The 20,733-nt window shown below is 36.3% G+C and overlaps 1 protein-coding gene across 6 annotated transcripts in view; it reads right to left on the bottom strand.

Moving 5' to 3' along the window:
• Positions 1-1,084: 1,084 nt before the first annotated feature.
• The window catches only part of TRPC4 (transient receptor potential cation channel subfamily C member 4), a 181,344-nt gene continuing 161,695 nt past the window's right edge, over positions 1,085-20,733 (bottom strand). For 3 of the 6 annotated variants that reach the window (XM_036745196.1, XM_036745191.1, XM_036745192.1), the window contains 3 exons: positions 5,017-5,058; positions 4,802-4,891; positions 1,085-2,138 (listed from right to left, as the gene is read on the bottom strand). In XM_036745196.1, coding sequence (XP_036601091.1) covers positions 1,422-2,138; positions 4,802-4,891; positions 5,017-5,058 — 849 coding nt within the window. In that variant the 3' untranslated portion in view covers positions 1,085-1,421. The remainder of the gene's footprint in view (positions 2,139-4,801; positions 4,892-5,016; positions 5,059-20,733) is intronic. The other 3 variants (XM_036745195.1, XM_036745193.1, XM_036745194.1) reach the window with 2 other exon arrangements.

Genomic DNA, 20,733 nt, shown 5'->3' on the forward strand with positions numbered 1-20,733 from the left:
TTGAAGGAGACACCTGTACTGTGAAAGAGAAATGAAAACACTTCATTATATGGATCAGTGACCATGTGCAGAATGTACTAGGGTATCTGAATAAGAATATAATGAATTAGCAATGAGGAAACAACCTTGAAAGCACACTACGTAGAAATTTGGTAAAGGGGAGAGAGAGAGAGAGAGAGAGAGAGAGAATTTCTTCAGAGATTGGAATTCAGTCACCAATTGCAAAGTGAAAATATGCCTTAATTTTGAAATATTCATTTTGAATCAATAATCCTACTTATTTAATTTTAAGTGTTGGATTTTTGACTATGCCTAAATTCACTGGATAAAATGATTGTGGCCTGAAAATACTGTGCAAGCAGAATTTAGGTTTCTTAAAATTTCCATAAAATATTAATTTTAACAATTAGTTAAAATATTGAATTTCTACTTTTTATGGGTAGACAAAAGCCTAGAAAACTGTGTTTGAAAAATTCAAACTTTATAAAAAGTTCTCCTTATTCACTTCTATGTATAGCAAAGAAATTCACTTATGATTCAGAAAATATTTCTAACAGAATATCATTCTTTTCTAGCATTCAGGAAAAAAATATTTCTTTATTAAGTACAGCTATTCTACAATAAATCACATGTACAAGATCTTGAATATTACACAGGTAGTCTATTTTAGGAAAAAACAATATCTTAGACTGGGAGCTGTTTTTCTGATTGAATCTTTTGAAAGAAATAGTCATTAAGATATCCTCAAGGCACACACATTTCTTTTACTCATTGAAAGGAAACATTGGCAAAACCTAAGAATTCTGCAAATTAATTGTGAACACTTGTCCATGAAGAGTTATTTTCAAAATAATTATAACAAAGAAGAGATGAAATGTTACTTTAAAAATTAAATGATAACCCATTAAAGGTTGCAGAAAATATATTAAAGTTTTTCATATTTATACTTAGTAATTTGAACATCTAAGTTTTAAATTTATGTTTGAAACTCAAACTTCAGGATTTGGAGGAAAGGTCATAATAAGTAATGATCTTTAAGAAACTAAAATGTAGCATATGTTAAGTTATCTACATTATTCTTACATATAAAAATATGCATCGTTGGAAACAAATGCCATATGAGAGAAGATACATTTTTAATTGAAAAAAAAGATAGATTAAAAAGTGTCTGTGGATTATTGCAACAGTACAAGAATACAAGATGTTTTAATTTATTAAAAATGTAAAACAAATTGTGAAAGCAAAAGCAAGCTAAAAAACAGAAAGGTACCCTATAGCCTTTCCCTTACTTAGTCATGTTACACGATAATGTGACAGTAGATAAATGCTCTCATTTGAGAATATAGATTTAAACATCCCACCCCAATACTAGGCAAAAAAATGTATATACACTTATTTGTATAATTTTCCTCCTTCAAGTATCACAATCTCGTTGTTACATAGTCTTCGTGTATCACTGTCTCTGTGATTTTTAACTCACAGTCTTTAGCACTGGCCTCTTCCTTGGCATGCATCTCCTTTGGTATTATGGGCACAGTGTCCTCTACCACTAACTTCTCTGATTCCAAGGTGCAAAGGCTGTCACTGAAATGTAAATTCAAAGTCTCTCTGTTCCTTCTTTTCGTGTCTGCTAACACACACTGCTCACTGAGGCCTGGGATGCTCTGTTCACCTTTGCTGGCCAGTCCTCTTGCTTCCAGTTGAAAATGTTTCCCAAGTTCTTCATCTGCCTGTTGACGTGAAACTTCCTCTGAAACCGAGAAGATCTGGTTGGCGTTTGCCTCAGCAGAGTGTGGTTTGGAACGCTTATGAAACAGCCCAAAGTGTTTGACGTCGGATACAAAATTCACTTTCTTCTGCTTCTCTCTGGGGGTTTCATGAACCATCAGGGCAGTGCCATTGCTCACGCTGTGTCTTTCTGAAGCGATGGCTGCTGACCTTGGATGAATCATGCTGGTTATATCAAAGAGGCTGAAATTCTTTTTCTTTGTCTTGTCACTCCCTTCACTGTCACTCCTCTCCTCAGTCTCCAATGGAGGCTCCTTTATAATTTTTGAAGATCGTAAAGAAGCAAGCTTGCTTCCTTTCAGCAATCCTAGGACTTCAAAACGGAAGCTGGAAATGTCTTGTTTTAGCTCCTAATATCATTGGAGGGGGGAAAAGGGGAGAAGGGTAGAATCAGTTTAGGATTTTCATGAAGAAATATGGAAATAATTTGGGTTCATTTCACATGTTTATATCCACTGTCAGGAAGTCAAGATGCTATTTTTTGCTGAAATCAGCCATTCCAGCTATAGTCATCATCACCATTCCTAACATTTATATATGGAACATGACTAAAGCAACATGTCTAGAACACCTGAGATTGAGGTATCCATATGAAAGATTCCAGGGACTTGCTATTGGGAGAAAACATCTTAGACTGGAACATTCTTCTTCAACTGGCTACATAATTGGAACTGCCCACATCCTTAATACTACCTGACTGGGACAGTCTTGCTTTATAGTGGTGTCCCATTCACCCATAATAAAGACACCATACAATAATCTGGGCAAGGAAGAGCCACTTTTCCATTTCCCTTAGGCTCTGAAGCTCCAGATAAATTAGCATTGAGGTTTTTGGTCTGTTTTGTTTGTCCTTTTCGGTTCTAGGTACAAGAGATGGAGTCACTGGATTTGGGAGCTCAGGCCATCTGGCTTTGGAGATCAGGATTCTAGGCTGGGTCTTGAAACTATGCCAGAAGGGAAGCCCAGAAAAGCCAGGGTCCCTATGTGCATGATTAGCAGGGCACTCTGCACTTGGAGCTTAGTGGGTCTGATGCAATTTAAAAACAGCCAAGCTGTAAGCCTAATCCATACATCCTCTCCAGAGACTGAGGTGATGGGGGAAGGAGAACTATAATCTGGAATTGTTGGGAGGGATGTTTATATGTTTACTCTTGTTATATTTTTGATATTCCTTTATAAAAGAGAATCCAACTGTTAAATGATTAAATGGAACCAGAATGTAGGGGACTTCTAAAATTGAGGAGACAGGATCATGGAGGACTTGGACCAGTGGCAGAGATTAGATACTCCCAAACCTTCCTAAGAGTATTGAAGAACCCTGAGGGAAATGTAAAATAGCTGATCCTCAGGCATGTTGGGGGAGCAGGTTGGGAATGCAGAGTCACTGTTACAAACAAAATTTTTAGGCTTGTAAAGCTGTTAAGGCTTTATGTACATTTTCTTGTTTGATCACTAGAACAATACTGCAGGTACTATTGCCATCTGAATTTTACAGATGAGAAAACTGAGCCTGAGAGGCCACGACTTGCCAGGGTTACCCAGAAAACAAGTATTAAAGGCAGAATTGAAACTTAGGTCTTCCTGCCTCCCAGCTCTATTCACTATGGCACCATGGAATTTTGTAATGTTTAGAAATGCCTTGACTTTTTAATTCTAGTGTGTGGTTTTGCAGTAAGTCTGTGACCTTATGAAAGCTGTTTGAGAATTGGTGAGTCATTTTAGCTCTTGGTGTATTAGTTTTCTCGCCTGCAAAATGAAGACGTTAGATTATTTAATCTCCAAGGTCCCCTTCCACTCCCCAAATTTATGGGTTTGCGGGGCTGAGATTAATGAGACATGTGGTCATTACTCTAGTTTAGGCGGAAAAAGGTAAAAAAGGCCTATCAGGTACTTGGGACAAAGTCTTATCTTGGGATGCTATAGCTTCTCCTTTTTTCTCCCTTCCCTTCTCTCTAGAAAGTTCTTTGTACATATTACCCATATGAAGATTCCAAAATATTTATCTCCAGTGTTAATTCTTTGTTAAATCACTCACAGGTCCACAGTTACTCAACATATTTTCAAACATTGTGTAGGAGATCACATTCATTTATCTAAAGAAAATCATGTCTAAGATAGAGTTTTACCTTCCATTCTTGCTAGTTTGTCATTGATGATAATTTTTATTCTTCTGGTCCCCAGGTTTTTCACCTTGACATGGACTTTAATTTCTAACTTTAATTTGTCCCTTATGTTCTGTTACTAAATTCTGCTCATGCTTTAGGGTCTTCTTGACCATCTGCCTACTGAATGCATTCCACATCCCACTACGACCCATGTCAGGTTCTCAGTTCCCCTTAAGCGAACTTTACTCACTTTACTCATGACTCATAGATTTTCACTTGTAATTCTTCCCATGTATTATTTTCCCACACTAGGATGGGACTCTGACTTATCCGCCAGTAGGTATTTAATAAATATTTGTTGATTATACCTATGTTTTACCTATCTTCGTTCCATTTCCTTCAATATTTTATAAAATTTCTTAAAAGCACCCACCTTACTGTTCTTCAATGCAACCTACTACAGGGCTTTATGTTAAGTCAGTCAATCAACAAACATTTATTAAGCACTTAGTATGTGTATAAAGGACTCAATTGTTTACTGAATAACAATATTTCATGTCTGAAAAAATAAAGTCAAGATTTTGGGGAAAATAAAAATTTTGATATTTTACCTGGAGTAAAACAGATCAGAACCCTATGAGATCCTCTGTATTGTGAGTATTCTAAGTATTTTGAGAAGTGGCAGTAAATTAAAGTTGTAGTAAATGGGATCTAGCACATAACTTATTATTTATTATTATTTAGCAGTCTTCCATTAGAAAATATGAAGATATTCAAGGCTTCTGGGACACAAGGGATTTAGCTGTGTTTCAGGCTCTTAATATATGAAAATTGCGACATACTATGTTTTGTCCAGTTACTAAAAAGAATTCAGTTTCTCTTGCAATGGTGAACATATAAATGGTTACCTTAAAGTTTTCCTCAGTAAGGCCTTCTTCAGTTTTAGCATCTCTAATCATCGCTGCAACATATCTCTTCACCAAGTTCCTCATGACTTCCTAAGACATTTAATAACAATAGCACTGATATTAAATAGCCAGTTGTAGCTTCTGTTTTAAGTCCCCATTGAAAAGAAAATATTGCAAACCCTTAAATTAATATACAATTGTAATAGGTGACTTACCTGGTACTGATGATGTCTTCTCAAATTATCAGCTGTCCGTCTCTGAAAAGGAAATAGACATTTGCTTACTCGTCAAGTAGCTTTTTACAAGAATTATAAGAGGACACAGAAAGAATAAATAGTAAAAGAAAATAAAAATCAATATAGGAAATAAGATATAAACTGAAAGAACAGAGGCAGATTCTTTAAATATGACAGAACCAAAGGAAAATGAAAGAAGCATTACTTGTCTAACAGATAATAATGGATAAATAATCATAGATGATAGAAAGCAGGAAACATTTATTACTGTGTTCACAAAAACATAAAAGGGAGCCAAAAGCCCAAGTGTTGAACAAGGGTAGGAAATCAAGCTGGATAGGGAAGCCCTGGTGATAGACCTTTTTTTTTTTTGAAGTTAACTGTGTAAAAACATGTTATAGGTAACATCTTCTTAAGATACTGAAGGAATTGGGCAATACCTATAATAATATAAGAGAGAGATTATACCTAAAGACTGAGATAAGCCTGTTACCACTGCTATACTTACAAAAAAATAAAAAAGAGTGACACTGGTTACACAATTACAAAAACCCCAGCACGATACTAATTTCAAATATTCTGAATATACAGTTATAACTGAGCAAAAACCATCTAATTTCCTGATAAGACAACAGATCTTGATTTTAGGGAGTTTTTCAAATTTCTTCCTCATAACAGGTCCATGAAAGCAGGTAAAATAGAATTCTAATAAGAGCTAAGTCCATGAATAATCATATATTCATACTTCAACAAAGTAGTCACAGGATACACGTTGTATTTCCTTGAGTGGAATGGCTGGATGTGATTCTCCACTGGCCATGAAAAATGCATTTCTGATTCAGGATGATTAGTATGATTCTAAGGAACAGATGGGACAGGATCTGGCTTGCTAAATGTGTATGAGTGAAAGCCACTAATTGTTTTGAACACCATTCAATTTCTGGTGAAATTTATGGATTTTTAAATGTGATAAGGGTGCTTAGAACCCAAAGGAATCTTAAACTGGAGTTTTAAAGATGATAATTTCTATAAGGTCTACATAAAATAAGAACCAATTTGAGCAAATTGAGTATGTAATATTTAAAAATCAACCACCAGATGGAGTTATCGGATTCTTAGTGAGATAGTCCAAAATCAATTCAAGATCATTAGTAATGCCATAAGCAATAGTACTTGGAGTAAATAGGCAAAGGACTTGATCCTTCCAGATTTCCTTAAGTCAACTTAAATTTGAAAAACTAAAATAATTTTAATTTTATACCAAGTTTTTAAAAACCATTCTTGCAAATAAGGTTCACTTAATTAACAAGCATTTGTACTATAGTAAGTGCTGGGGATACAAAGAAAAAAAAAACCAAAATCTCTGGTTTCAAGGAGTGTATATACCAATGAAGAGAAAAAAATATGTATATGTGTATGTATACACACATGTATATGTACATATACACACATGTATACCCAAATGATGATACAATGCATATATATAATATCTGTTTATACATATATACACATAAATATATGTACATGCATATGGATACATGCGTACAGGCATATACAGACAAGATATGTATATACATATGCATGCATATCTATATGAGTACATATCTTATGTACATTATAACACAAAATGAATATATATTTACATGTATTTATAGGTCCATTTAAGATAGGATATGTATGACTGTATATGTGTATATATAAGTATCTTTACATACACATATACACATGTGTATGTGTCTCACACACACACTTCCCTAGAAAAGGTGAATTTAATGTAGGAAGAAGTTTTACTCTTAGTCTCACATGATAAAGGATCCAGATTGAGAACTGGATGGGACCTTAGAAGTCATCTAGTCCAATCAGCTCATTTTACAGATGAAGAAATTAAGAATGAGAGGTTAAATCATTCATCCAAGGTCACCTATGTAGTAAAATAGAAGAGTGAGGAGTTGACTCCAGTTCCTTTGACTCTGATTTTATCACTTTCTATTGCAACATACGTTTCAGCTCTGGATTTATGATGCTACTCTGGATTTTTAACTATTGTCATTTTGGATTTTCTCATACTATTAGTCATATTTTTCATTTGTACACAGATGCTAATCAAGTATCTTCAAGAATGTAGGTTCATTGTGGCATGAATAATAACATATATAATAATTTTATTTGTATTTGACTTTGGAATAAATGTTTTGCAAATGGGGACTAGTTGGGGATCAGAGGTCAAATTTACCTTTCTACTTACATTTTACTTAAACTAATATTAACTGTATCCCCTAAGCAGACCATCTGATGATCCCAAAGTATATTTCTATACAAGTAATGGAATCAGATTATTTATTATATATCTTTGTATATATATGTATATATATAGACACATTGTATATACATATAAGATGTTTATTTTTGTGTATATATACATATTGTATATATGTAGATACTGTATACATGCATAAGCACATATATGTTTATAGACTATATATTCACACATGTACATACAACACAATATATGTACATATGCGCATGTTTGTATATATGTGTATGCATGCATGTACTGTATACACATATATGATGTTTATAGGCACATATAAGATAATAAGATATACCCAATTACACCCTTAAGTAGAAAAGGTAAAGAGAAGTAGAAATAAGTTTGCATTTATTTATAATGTAGAAGGAAGTGTAGGATTAATAACAAAGCAATAACAAAAATTTCTTTTTGGGAAATAGACCCATTTAACAGCAGAGTTGGAAGGACCTTTAGAGATCCCATAATTCGATCTCTTTGGTTTTGTAGATGAGGAAACTGATCCTACATGGTTGTAATAATGTACTCAAGGTCACCATAGCATGTTAATGACAAGGGCAGAATAAGAACCTACATGTCCTCATTCCTAATCCAGTATTATTCAATTATGCAATACACAGAAAAAAAATGAGTACAGGTGGCACATATAGTCTCTATTCTTGACTTTCTAATACTAATTCATCTTTATTCAGGACCCAACCGCCTGGTTATACTCAGTGGGCATTCCTCTCAATTGGATTAGAATAAGTAGACATATTGCAGGGTGGTCCCTACAGACCCCAATCAGTTCTCTTTAAAAGCATTTATTAAGTGCCTACTATATGCCAGACACTGTGCTAAATCCTAAGAATATAAAGAAAGACAAAACACAGTCCCCCCCAAAAATAAAAAAATAAAAAGAGAATTCTTAAAACTGCATAGTCTAATAGGTACTTCTCATACCAGAATTTACTAATCAACATTGCTAATCGATAATCAGCATAAGCCACTTTATAATTAACAGCTAATCTCTAGCCATCATCATCATCATCATCATCATCATCATCATCATCATCATCATCATGGCTAACATTTATATAACACTTTAAGATTTGCAAAATGCTTTATGAGTCAACTCATTTGAGCTTCACAACAACTGTGCAAAGTAGGTTCTATTACCCTTACTTTGACAGATAAGAAAACTGAGGGTGAGAGAGGTTGAGTAACTTGTTCAGGATCGTTAGCTAGTAAGTGTCTGAAACAGGGTGTGAACTAAGGTCTTTCTGACTCCAAGTCCAACATTCAATACATTGCACCATCTTACTGCCTCCTAAATAATTTTTAAAAATACAGAGGAAAGAGGATATCCTAAAGAAAAAGATAGGTTAAGCCAGACTTAAGAAAACTTCTGAAAAGTAGAGGATTTACAGAGGATCTCTAACATATACCAGAGGCAAAACACGAAACCCCCAAAGCTGTGGCCTAGAGTGCCAGCTATCAGGGGTTTGGGCTCCTTTGCACCCCTACCTCTTATCTTAGGCAACTTCTTGAGAACCTTTTGGTTCTCTGCCACATCCTCTCATTTTATGGCCCCTCCCCTCAGCCCCGCATGGCACATTCATCCCCAGTCTGAACAGCAGAGATTGGGAAAAGGCTAGATTCTCTAGCAACACATCACTCCTGTCTGTAAGTAACAATCCTTGTCAGATTGCCCTTGTGTTACCAATGCCCCTTCCCTTCAACTATTGTGACCCATATGAAAAAATCCCTAGTTAAGGCTTTATTGTGACATAATGAAATGGGGGATTTACTGCCATTTATGAATAATGTAAATGGGAGAGTAATCATAAGAATGGCTGAACGCTCAGACATATATTTTAAAAGCATTTTGTTAACACTTCAAAACAGCTTTTTAAAAATTAAAGTAGATTTTATTCACTTCTTATGAAAAGCCATATTCACTATGGCACTTTAAAATGATTTCTACCCTAACCTTACAACTGAAGAAATTGTTGAAGCAATTTTCTTCACCCTTATTCCCAAAAGGCCTGGTCAAGGCCACTTATATAGGGAAATGCTGATGGTCAGTCTAGATCAACACTTCATAATCTGGAATCCAGACTGCCAAAGGGTCTGTGAATTTGGATGGAGAGAAAAAAAAAGTTACATTCTTATTTTCACTAAGCTTTCATGAAAAATTAGCATTTCTTCAATTGTGACTATAAGTAACAAACATTATTATGAGAAGAGGTCCATAGACTTTACCAGACTGCCAAAGGGGTGTATGATACACAAAAAAGGTTAAGAACATTAAATGGAGGTAATGAACTAGTAAAATAGAGTGATAAGAGGTCCCTGGGCTATGGATATCAGACGCTTCCAGCAAGTGTTCATATGATGCTTAAGAAAGCTAAGGCCATTGAAAGTAAAGTAAAACATGTTTTAGAGTATTTTGCAAGGATAAATGACCTGTCTATCTATCCAATGGCCTTTTCTCGGTCTTGACTTGACTCTCAGCCTCTAACACTCTCAGAGACCCTCTTTTCCTGGATACTCTCTTCTTTCTAGGTTTTCATGACACTAAACTTTCCTGGTTCTCCTCCTACCTGTCTGGCTACTCCTTCTCAGTCTGCCTGGATCTTCATGAATGTCATTCCCACTCACCATAAATGTTTCCCATGACTCAGTCCTTGTCTCTCTTTTCTTCTTCCCTCTATGTTCTTGCTTATTTGATTGCATTCGTTCCCACTTAGCTCAATGCTAATGATTCCCAGGTCTAGTTATCCAGCTTTAACTTCTCTTCTGACCTCCAGTCCTGCATCTTTAATTGCCCACATTCTCTGAACTTAACCAGCGTGCCTCAGTTCCTGTGGGCTTCTTGTCACACTGGGGAGTTCTTCCAGAAATCTCCATTTGGGGAAGGGCCCAGGGAGGGCCTTGATTCTCTGGATTCAGCCACTTCCTACCCCCTCCACTCCCTTCACAGCTTCACTCTGATGTGTGGACCTCCTCCAGTAAGCTCCCTGAGGGTGCTTCGTATTACATGTAGCCTCAGGACTTAGCGCAGTGCCTGTTACAGTTAAGCCTTAATAAATTCTTGTTGACTGGCAAAGAAAAACCACTATAATGGACAAAAATAAAATAATTACTGGCTTTACTGATAGAATCCACATGATAAGAACACTGAACAATTTGAATTTGTTCAATTATAATGTTCATGTTGGGTTCCTCAATAAGTCCATGATCCAGCTTGATTCAGTGGATAAAGCAGTGGATTTATAGCTAGGGAAATCAAAGCTCAAATCTTCCTTCTGACATTTGTTAGCTGGGTGTCTCTAGCAAAGTTACTTGACCTCTCAGCCTCCGTTTCTTTGTCTACAAAATGGGGATAATACTACCACCCACCACAATGTATAATAATAATTAATAATAATATTGCTAACAGCTAACATTTATTTTGTACTCACTATGTGACAGGCCCTGGACTTTATAATTACTTCCTCAATTGATGTATAAAATGCTTTGAAAACCTTTAAGTGCTGTGCTTTATGCAATATTAGCTACTATTATTAATGCAGAGAAATTTGGTTAAGGGAGCCATATGAAACATTACCTTCTGCTGACATGTATTCGTTTCTGTATTTTCCTCCTCTGAAATTCCTTAAAGGCAAGATAGTTCATAACCAACCTGGAAAGGTTTAAATGCAGGCCTACCTAGAAACGGGGTGATGGACTTAATGACTGGCAAAAATTTTGTGATCAACATATTTTAAAGCATGAAATAATACAGTTAAGGATGTTTTCTGAACTAGGAGCCATTTTGCTAAGCTCAGTACTCTATCTCTTACTTCTGTATTCTTTTTTTCTGGAGGGCGGGAAGGCAGGGCAATTGGGGCTAAGTGACTTGCCCAAGGTCACACAGCTAGTGAATGTGTCAAGTGCCTGAGGCCAGATTTGAACTCAGATCCTCCTGACTCCAGGGCTGGTGCTTTACTCACTGTGCCACCTACCTGCCCCCTACTTCTATATTCTTGCATCTGGAATTAATTCCTTTCTCATCTTTGATTTTCAGAATCCTTGTCCTCCTTCTAGCCTGAACTCAGCTGTTATCTCCTTTGTGAAACCTTCCTTAATCCTTCTAATTGTCAAAACTGACTCACTCCTTATTTTTTTCTCTTGGGTATAGTTATTTTTGTGATGTTATGTCCCACAGAGTCAACTGCAAATTTCTTGATGACAGGGATAGTCTTGTTTTTATCTTTGTGTACTCATCACCTAGCATAGTGATTTACATGTAATAATAATCATAATTATTTGTGTATCACTTACTATGTGCCAGGTACCATGCTAAGTGCTTTACAAATGTTATCTCCTTTATCCTCACAACAACTCTGGGAGATAGGTGCTATTATTATCCTCATTTTACAATTGAGGAAACTGAGGCAAAGAGAGGTTAAGTGATTTGCTCAAGGTCACAAATATCTGAGGCTGGATTTAAACTCAGCTCTTCTTGAATACAGGCCCAGAACTCTATTGACTGTGCTGCCTAATAGTAGACACTTAATAAATGCTTGTTGAATGGCTATCTGGATGGCATGTTAATTAAAGGACTGTGAACAAAATAGTCCTGGCAGTCTTACTTTTAAAGGGAAGGGGCACCCACTTTGGTCAGGACTCATAGCTCGATGAATGTAAGCAACTTATTGTAGCTTCATCCTGATTATCTGGGAGCAGAAAACAGAAGAATCTAAATTTCAGCACTAGTGCCAAAGGGAGACAGAGTGCCCAGAAACATGTGATGCTGTGGTATAAGCTAGAGCTTTTGATAAAAGTGTCAAGTTGCTTCAGAAAAGGCAGGGCTTGATCGCTATGGGGCGGCGGGCTCCAGGGAATAGTTTGTGACATTTTCTGTTTCTCACTATCTTTAGTTATCTCCAGGTCCACTATGCAGAATGTCAGCCTCACTTCATGCAGCTGGTACCCTGCAGTCAATTTTCAGGGTAGTTCTCTCTCATTTCCTTTCTAGTTTTGGTCTGCTGCTGTTCTTAGGAGTGGTGTAGGCCTTGGGCTTTTTCATTCTTTTCTGCATTCCTCAAGTGAAGCAGCTTGCAATGTTCTGCTTTTCAAATTAAACAATGGGAAAAAGAAAAGAAAATATAATGGAAAAGGGGCCAGGGCTATAGACATGCTATAAAAATTCTCCAGCTTTATTCTTTTGTATATTATTTGGTAAAAATCTACATATTGCCATCCATTGGACTGCGTTCCAACTTAAAGAAATGACACTAAATAAAATGGCCAGACTTAGCATTATCTAGCTGAATATTTAGGACACTTTACATATGAAATAAGGAATCTTTTCTCCAACCAAATAATCTATAAACTGTGGAATTGAACAGGAAATCTCTTACGTCCCTTCTAACCCTACTAGTCTCGGATTTCATCTCTTGGAGCCAGGGCTCTATGGGATGGGGATGGGAATGGGATGTACCCTGCACAAAGACTATGTGAAGCAGGGTGTGGAGAGGTTTAACAGGAAGGCAATTGCCCTGAACTCTTCCTCCACTTCCTGATGATATAACTACAGGGTGTCCCTAAAGTCTGGAGACATAGGCAAAAATGCATATTTTGAAACATTTGGAATATTAACAGACCTTAGACCCTTTGGCTTCTTTTTCTGGGGTATGCTAAAGGAGATGGTGTACTCAATGAAAATCACAGATGCAACACACTTGATTGCATAAAGAGTGAGTGTGCTAAAATTGACGGCAATGTGGAGTTATTGCATCGAGTTCATGTGAATCTTGCAAAATGCATCAACCTTTGCCTCACAAATGATGGAAATCATATTGAAGATGTTATTTGTTAATATTCCAATTAAATAAAATGTGGTGAAAATGTCATTCATTTCATTTCTTGAAAATACGCATTTTTGCCTATGTCTCCAGACTTTAGGAACACCGTGTATAATTAGTGAAGGTCATGGAGTAGAAAGGGCAATGATTTTGAATAAGTCCTTATTGCAATACCAGTATTTGAGAGCTGGGACTCTTCATCTGCCAGTCAATCAATCCATCCACTCATTTATTTATTTGTTTTTGTATCTGTAACACTTAAGATAATGCATTGTGCAAAGTAGGCTCTTAAAAAGAGAGACAGGTTCTGTGATTTCAATGGCATAGACAAGCTGATACTTGAGATGAGGAGACCCACTCCATAAAGCAGGTCTTCACTTTCTCTGACACTTACCATCAGTTTTACATAGCTGCCTAGAACTCTGAGGAATTGAGTGACTGCTTGGTGTCACATAGCCAGTACTTGTCAGAGGTAGAACATGAACCCAGATATTCCTGCTTAAGAGGTAAGCAACCTCTTCACTATATTATACTGCCTCTTTGTTACTTATATGTCTTAATACCTCTTCCTTAAATTGAATTGACTTGAAATCTAATGGCAATGTACTGCATTCCCCCATAGCTTTAATGAACTAGGCATTTCTGTCCACCATCTCCAGTCCCCTAGTAACAAAACAATGCACATCTGTCTGTGAAGTGAATAGACAGATGTAGGAGTGCAGCCTGGGGCCAAACAGCAAAGTGAACTCATTAGTTCCATTTGAAGATCAGACCCATACTCTTGGCTCTCCACTGTCAAAGCTGTATAATAGATAGTACTGTTGCAAAACTAAAGAAATTCAAATATTATCTTGTATCTTAATCTAAAAACTAGACAGGCTGTGTTTTATGGTTGTGACCTTTGGCCAAAAGCATTAATGTTCTGATGTGGCATATTCTAATTAAAGATTCCCTCCCACAAAGAAAGCCTGCACTTTAGGTTAATTAGAGTGTGGGCACCTTATTTCTCTGAACAAACAGATACAGGATTTCTCTAGGTTCTGTAAGGAAAGAAAAAATCATATCTAAGGATGATGAACACTAACAAAGATTTATTTTTTTCACAGAGACAAGGTAAAAATACTCTATTCAGTTCACTGATATGATCACTTTAAAAAAAAGGTTGACTAAACAGAAGCAGAGAATAAAGAGAGTTATCATTAGCCACACATTATATGTGTTTATTGCCCCTAGTTTCTTACAACAGGTCATAATAACAATCTCCTTTGGTGGGGAGTTCATGACTGCTGGGTGGGAAACCATTCTGGATAATGGGTTTGCACCCTCTGATAACTGTTTCATTCAATAAAGGGTTTGAGGTTGTGATTCTTTCACCTTTAAAATATGCCAAGTCTCTCTGATTCTAAAAGTAAGGTCAACTTCAAACTGCAGATAGACAGGTACAGTTTCAGCAGTGTCAGCCGTGATAAATTGACAGATAAGCTTGCCAATAATCACATTCTGGAGGATAGCCAAATTGTCAGTGTTGAATTGAAACCCATTATAGCTTAAATCTTTTGCTAGGCATGTAAAGTGAATAAATGACAGTACAAGAGACAAAGGAATGGTTGCTGAAAGTCAGGTCACTGCAAATAGAGAAGGTAGAAGAAATGACTTCAAGGTTACCCTAGAGTCCTGCCCTATTCAAGTCATGATGAACATGGATTAACAGGGCAGCCACAGTAGGCAGACTAGCTAATAGTGCAGAAATCAAAACAAGGCAAATCTTGGAACCAAGATTTAGGCCACCATATATCTTAGATGAAATCTAAGAATTAGAAACATCGAAGGTATGTCGGAAATGACCTCAGAGGCCATTTAGTCCCACTCATTCTTGAATAAGAACATGCCTGAAAATTGGACATCTAACCTTTGCTTGAAGACTGCTAGTGAAGGGAAACCCACCACTTTCTGAGGCAGTCCATTTCACTCTGATTATTAGAGAGGGGTCTACACCATCGCTAGACTATAGAAACAACTATCTTTCCACTTACCTCTACTACAAGAATAGCATGAGAGACATAAAGTAAATTGTGAAAACTAAAAGCATTCCTTTTCAATGGAATTCCCCTCTTCTACTAAAATAGTAAGCTGTCCAAAAAGAAAATACATTTAGCTTGGTAGGACCTGGCATAGTGGATTAAAGTGCTAGATTTGGAATCAAAAAGTCAAGTTCAAATCCTGCAATTTTCTTTTTTAACATCAGGTTGGAGAGCACAGGTGAGACAGAAAAATTAAATGAATTAAAGTTGTTTAATTTATTTACCCTCTTTTTGCCTCATTTTGGGCATCTGTAAAATAAAGGGGTTGCCAAAAAGATCAAAGAAAGAGGGAAAAGGACCTACATACTTTAGAATATTTTAACTTTTTTATTTTATTTTGTAACAGTAAAGACCTACAAACTAAGAGTGGTACCCATAAATTGGAGAATAGATACATGAATCATGATATAAGAATGCAACACAAATTATGGTATATGAATATTAAATGACAAAAGGGATGGTTTCAGTGAAATTTGGGAAGACTTGTGTGAACTGATACATGATTTAGTAAGCAGAAATGGGAGAATAATTTATACAATAGCAACACTGCCAATGCAAATTAATTTGAAAGCCTTCGTAATTTTCATCAATCCAATGACCAGCCATAATTCCAGAGGATTGAGGATGAAGCATGCTGCATAACTCTTAGCAGAGAGGCAGGCAAGGGACTCAGAGCACAGAAGGAGACATATCATTTAGTCACAAACATTGCAAGAATTAATTTTCCTTGATATATATATTAGTGGCAAGGGTTGTTTTTCTTTTTTTTCAGTGGTAGGGGTTGGAGCTTAAGGGAGAGAAAATTGATTTTTTTTCTTTGAAAAAATTGATAAAAATAAATACAATAAAAAGTCTGGCCTGATGGCCAGTCAGTCCTAAATCAATGGCACTATGAACTTGGAGAAGAATATACTGAGGGGGACAAAATAGCTGCATGTAGGCATCTGAAAGTCTATCTTATAAACCAGAAATTTTAGAGAAGGACAGCTCTGCTTGTGTTGCTTCTTTTATGTGGGCCTAGGGAGGCCTTGGAGAGAGAAGCAAAAATAAATTTGAATAATATTTGGTGGGGATTAGGCAGGAGTTGAGGCTTGGGGGAAGTTGAGGAATCTGAATTTCTTAGTTGACCTGATGTGGTTTTAATTAGTTTCAAGTGAATTCATAAGATACCAGAGACACCCATACTTACTTTCAAATAAAATATAAATAATTTTGCATTATGGTAAAATCTTGAGGACTGATACTGCATGTAGCCAGTAGTAAACTTTAGTTCCAAGTTCTTATTGACACAACCCACCTGCTTTTCTAGTGTGTGTAAGGTCAATGGGGAATAAGATCTTCCCTGCCCATCAATAGGCCTCATGTAGAGCCCATTAAAGGAAGTTTGCTTGCTTGTGGGAAGACTTACACATTCATTTTATTCATTTCTAATTAGGCAATGAGTCAGGAGGGTTCTTGGTCTGAGCTTATTAGCTGAAAGAGTATATATTCTGAGCAGTGAGTTTTTGCTTTGGTGGGGCTTGCTTATGACAAAGATGTGATTCCCTGGTCAAGACTCTAAGTAGGCATATGTTCAGACCCCACCTCCTAACTGCTCTCTTGATCCAGTGGTGAATGTAAACTATAGATAGCAGTATTGTTTTGATTCAGGCAATGGAGCCCTGTCTGTTGGTCTTTATTTCTCTTCTCTGTTTTTTCTCTGTTTGTCTTTTATGTACTTAGGTAATTAGAAGAAGATTATTGACACCTTTTTAAGCAGTCTTTCCTAGTAAGGCAGATAAAAGAAACTGCATTAGCAGCCGTCCTAGGTGTGCCAGTGCAGTTGTTATTACAGCATGTTAATAGGAGCAAAGGCTTTATTTACACATCACTCTCCTGCCCAAGAAAATTCAGTGACTCCCTCATCTTTCACTGTGGAAATTGAATTTTTTTGAACCCAAGCAAAATTTACTCTTATTAGATCCGGTTCAGCATTCTAAGTTGTTCAATATCTTTTTGGATCTCAACCATATCCTCGCAGTTTTTAATTCTTGCAAATCTGATAAACACAATAGGCTATCCTGAGAGTCTCTGTGAATATAATTTTAAATTTCAATGACATCTGTGAAAAGTAACATGTTTTAAAATTATCAGTTATTAACATTTTATTAAAAATTGTCTTATTAGCTTTCTTTTCAGAATTCGGTCAAACAGACCACATGAGAGCGCCACAAAGTGCCAGCCTGGATGGGGGAATCAAATTTTAGAATGCTAAGAAGTAAGGGGTAGAGCTGGATACGAACATATGAGATTAGGACATCTAGGAAGAGAAAGGAATAAGAAGAGAAGGTGGGAGGGCACATTAGTGCCTCAGTCAATAGTATTCCTTACAGCTTTGCCAAGGCCTGACCTCACATTCCTAGAGTTCTCTATTCAATTCAATCCAATTTAATTCAATTTTTACTTGCCTTTAAGAAACAAGTAAAATGTCGATTATATTATCTATAATCCTAGATTATATGCACCACTCCTTGCCTTCACTAACACGTATAGATTAGAGTGATTTTTTTTCCCTTTTGTGCTTTCAGATTGCCTTCCTTTCTTTATCCTTGTTTTCCTCCTCCAACTTTTCTTATTCGACAGCCTGTTTTCTTGTTCAACTTGCTTCTCTCTCTCTTCTTTTCAACCTGTGCTTTTTAAAGAACCCTTTTAACAGATAAGAAATGGCAAAGTAACCTGCTGCAGATAGTGATAGAATTTGCTGAGGAGAAGAATTATAAAGTCAAGAGGCATTGAAATCTGTCCTTGGGAGATAATATAGAATAAATTTATGTTTGTTTAGAAGCCTCCACCCTTACAATGCTATCCATGATTGAGGGAAAAGGAAATTGGACAAAGGTCCTCTAACTACCTCTCCTAACTATACGATGCCCATCAAAATTCACCAATCAAATTAATATTACCAATGAAATATGAAAAATTAATGAGCCCCTATTTAGGAAAAAGTCAGGTATTGATAATATTTATTGATATATAGAGGCATAGATTGAAAATGATAATTTGCTATGTCAAAAGAAAGTCTAATCAGGAGTCATAAAATGGCTTAAGACAAAAAAAATTATTAAAAATCTAAAGCAATTTCCCAACACTAATCTGTATTAATCTAGTTTGTCTGAAAGGCTTTTCTATTGCGGCCAAAGTGTTGTATAGATACTGTTAGCTTAGTGTTACTAATAAAACTTGGTATAGGGGAGATTAGCAGGTAGATGAGATTGTACCTTTTTCATAAAAGAGAGACATTAGACACAAGGAAAGAAGGTGACCTGCCCAAAGCAGTTGAGGTAGGTAGTATATAGACCCAGGTCCCTCAGTTCCCTGTGGGAATTCCTAGCATTTTTGTTTTTCAGTAGGGAAGGGTCTTCTGAAAATGCTAATTTCTAATACCAGGGAGCTTATCATGAGGAAGGAGAAGATGGAAAGAGAGAGAATGACAGAGGGAGAAAAAAGAAGAAATAGATAAAGGGAGAAGGAACAGAGGAAGAAAGAGAAGGAATAGGGGAGTAGAGAAAGAATAGAGAGTATGAGGAGAAGAAAGTAGGGGAGGATAAAAACAGGAGAATGATAAGATGAGGAGAAAAGGGAAGAGGATGATTTAAGGAGATGGAATAATAAAAGAACGAGAAAGCCCTGAGAAGAAAGAAAAGAGAACTCAAACCTAATCAGAAAGAATAAAGGGGAAAGGATGTTAGCAAAATGAATGAAACAGTTTGGTGTGGTAGTGAAATGCTGGTGAAGTGAGAAGAGATCCATTGGTGAGTTCCTCAAAAGCTACTAGCAACATCCATAGGGGAAGAATGGGAAGATGTGACTGCTGAGCCAGTCATTGATCTTTGAAAGGTCAAGGAGAAGAACAAATGTAGGAATTTTCATATATGGCAAGAAAATGGAATCCACAGACGATGACAGTTTCAGTTTGATTTTAGTTATTGGCTCATTTCTACGACATATAATTAAGGTTAGTTAATACATTTTCATCAGAACAGATGAACCTTATTCCCCTTTGGCTCCCCTTCTTGTTGACACAGTTATTATACATGTTGATCAGGGAAATAGTGTAGATATAGTTTTGTCTAAATCCTAGCAAATCTTTTAGTCAAATTATGCTATTAAAAAACAGAATGAAGAGACATGTGGAAGATAATAGGCAATTAAGAGAATTAGGAACTTATTTAAAAGCCAGACTTAAAGGAAGATATTAATAGTGTGATATCAGCTTGTAAGAAAATATGTAGTTGTGTCTCAAAGTTGTGCCTTCTGCTCTGTGTTCATAAATATTATGTTTTTAGTGACTTGGAAAAAGGAATAGATGACATACTTATCAAATTTGAAGAAGAAAAAAAGGAATGGAATGGAAAGCTAAAATATCTAATATCAGACCAAATCTAATAAGAAGTAATTTAGTTGGAATTAAAATAAAATCCAATGTTAGAATTAAAAACAAAACAAAACTACTTTATAAGATAAAGAGTGGCTGATAACCAGTTTATCTGCAAAAATAAGGAATTTAGTGCATTCTTGCTACTGTTTGTCCTTCGTTCTCAAAGAGGACTGGGACATCATGGAAGGTGATGCCATGACATGCAAGTGAATTGGATTTAAGTGAAGGAGGGCTGTGCAAAGTCACCAGCCTCCCTTTCTCCTCTAGACCCATCTGGGTCCAGTGGCCAGATATGGATCAGGACAACTGGAGATGGTCCAGGATGCAATGTGGGACCTTGGACTTTCCAAGCTAAGACCTATTTCACATGACAATCAAACCCTGGTCAGATTTCATCTAAGTCATTGTGTTTAGCTCAATGCACCAAATTTTAGGAATTCAAATCAATTCCACAAACATTAAGCACCTACTATATGTAATGGCAGCTAGGTATAGTAGAGTACCAGTCGTGGAGTCAGGAAGACTCATGTTCTTGAGTTCAAATCTGGCCTCAGACATTTACTAGCTGTGTAACCCTGATCAAGTCCCTTAACCCTGTTTGCCTCAGTTTCCTCATCTGTAAAATGAGTTGTAGAAGGAAATGGCAAGCCACTGTAGTATCTTTGACAAGAAAACCCCAAATAGGGTCATAAAGAATCAGATATGACTGAAAAAGAATGATTTAATATATATATATATATATATATATATATATATATATATATATATATATATACACATACACATAAATATGTAGTACTATGATCAATGTAGAGTATTTTAAATCAAAACTATTCCTGCTCTCAAGGAGTTTACATCTACCTCTGTTATACAACACAGACAGAATTAAACTCAAAGTATAAACAAAGAACTTACAGACTATTTTTGGTGGGGAACATTACCAACTGGGGGATGTCAAGGAAGGCCTTATAGAGGAAGTGGTGGAGGTGATAAGGTCATTGGCGTCCACCTGTGCAGAGGGATTGGGAAGGGAATGGAATGCAAGAGAAACAGAAG

Source organism: Trichosurus vulpecula, chromosome 2, assembly GCF_011100635.1.
Source record: "Trichosurus vulpecula isolate mTriVul1 chromosome 2, mTriVul1.pri, whole genome shotgun sequence".
NCBI classification, from domain to species: Eukaryota; Metazoa; Chordata; class Mammalia; order Diprotodontia; family Phalangeridae; genus Trichosurus; species Trichosurus vulpecula.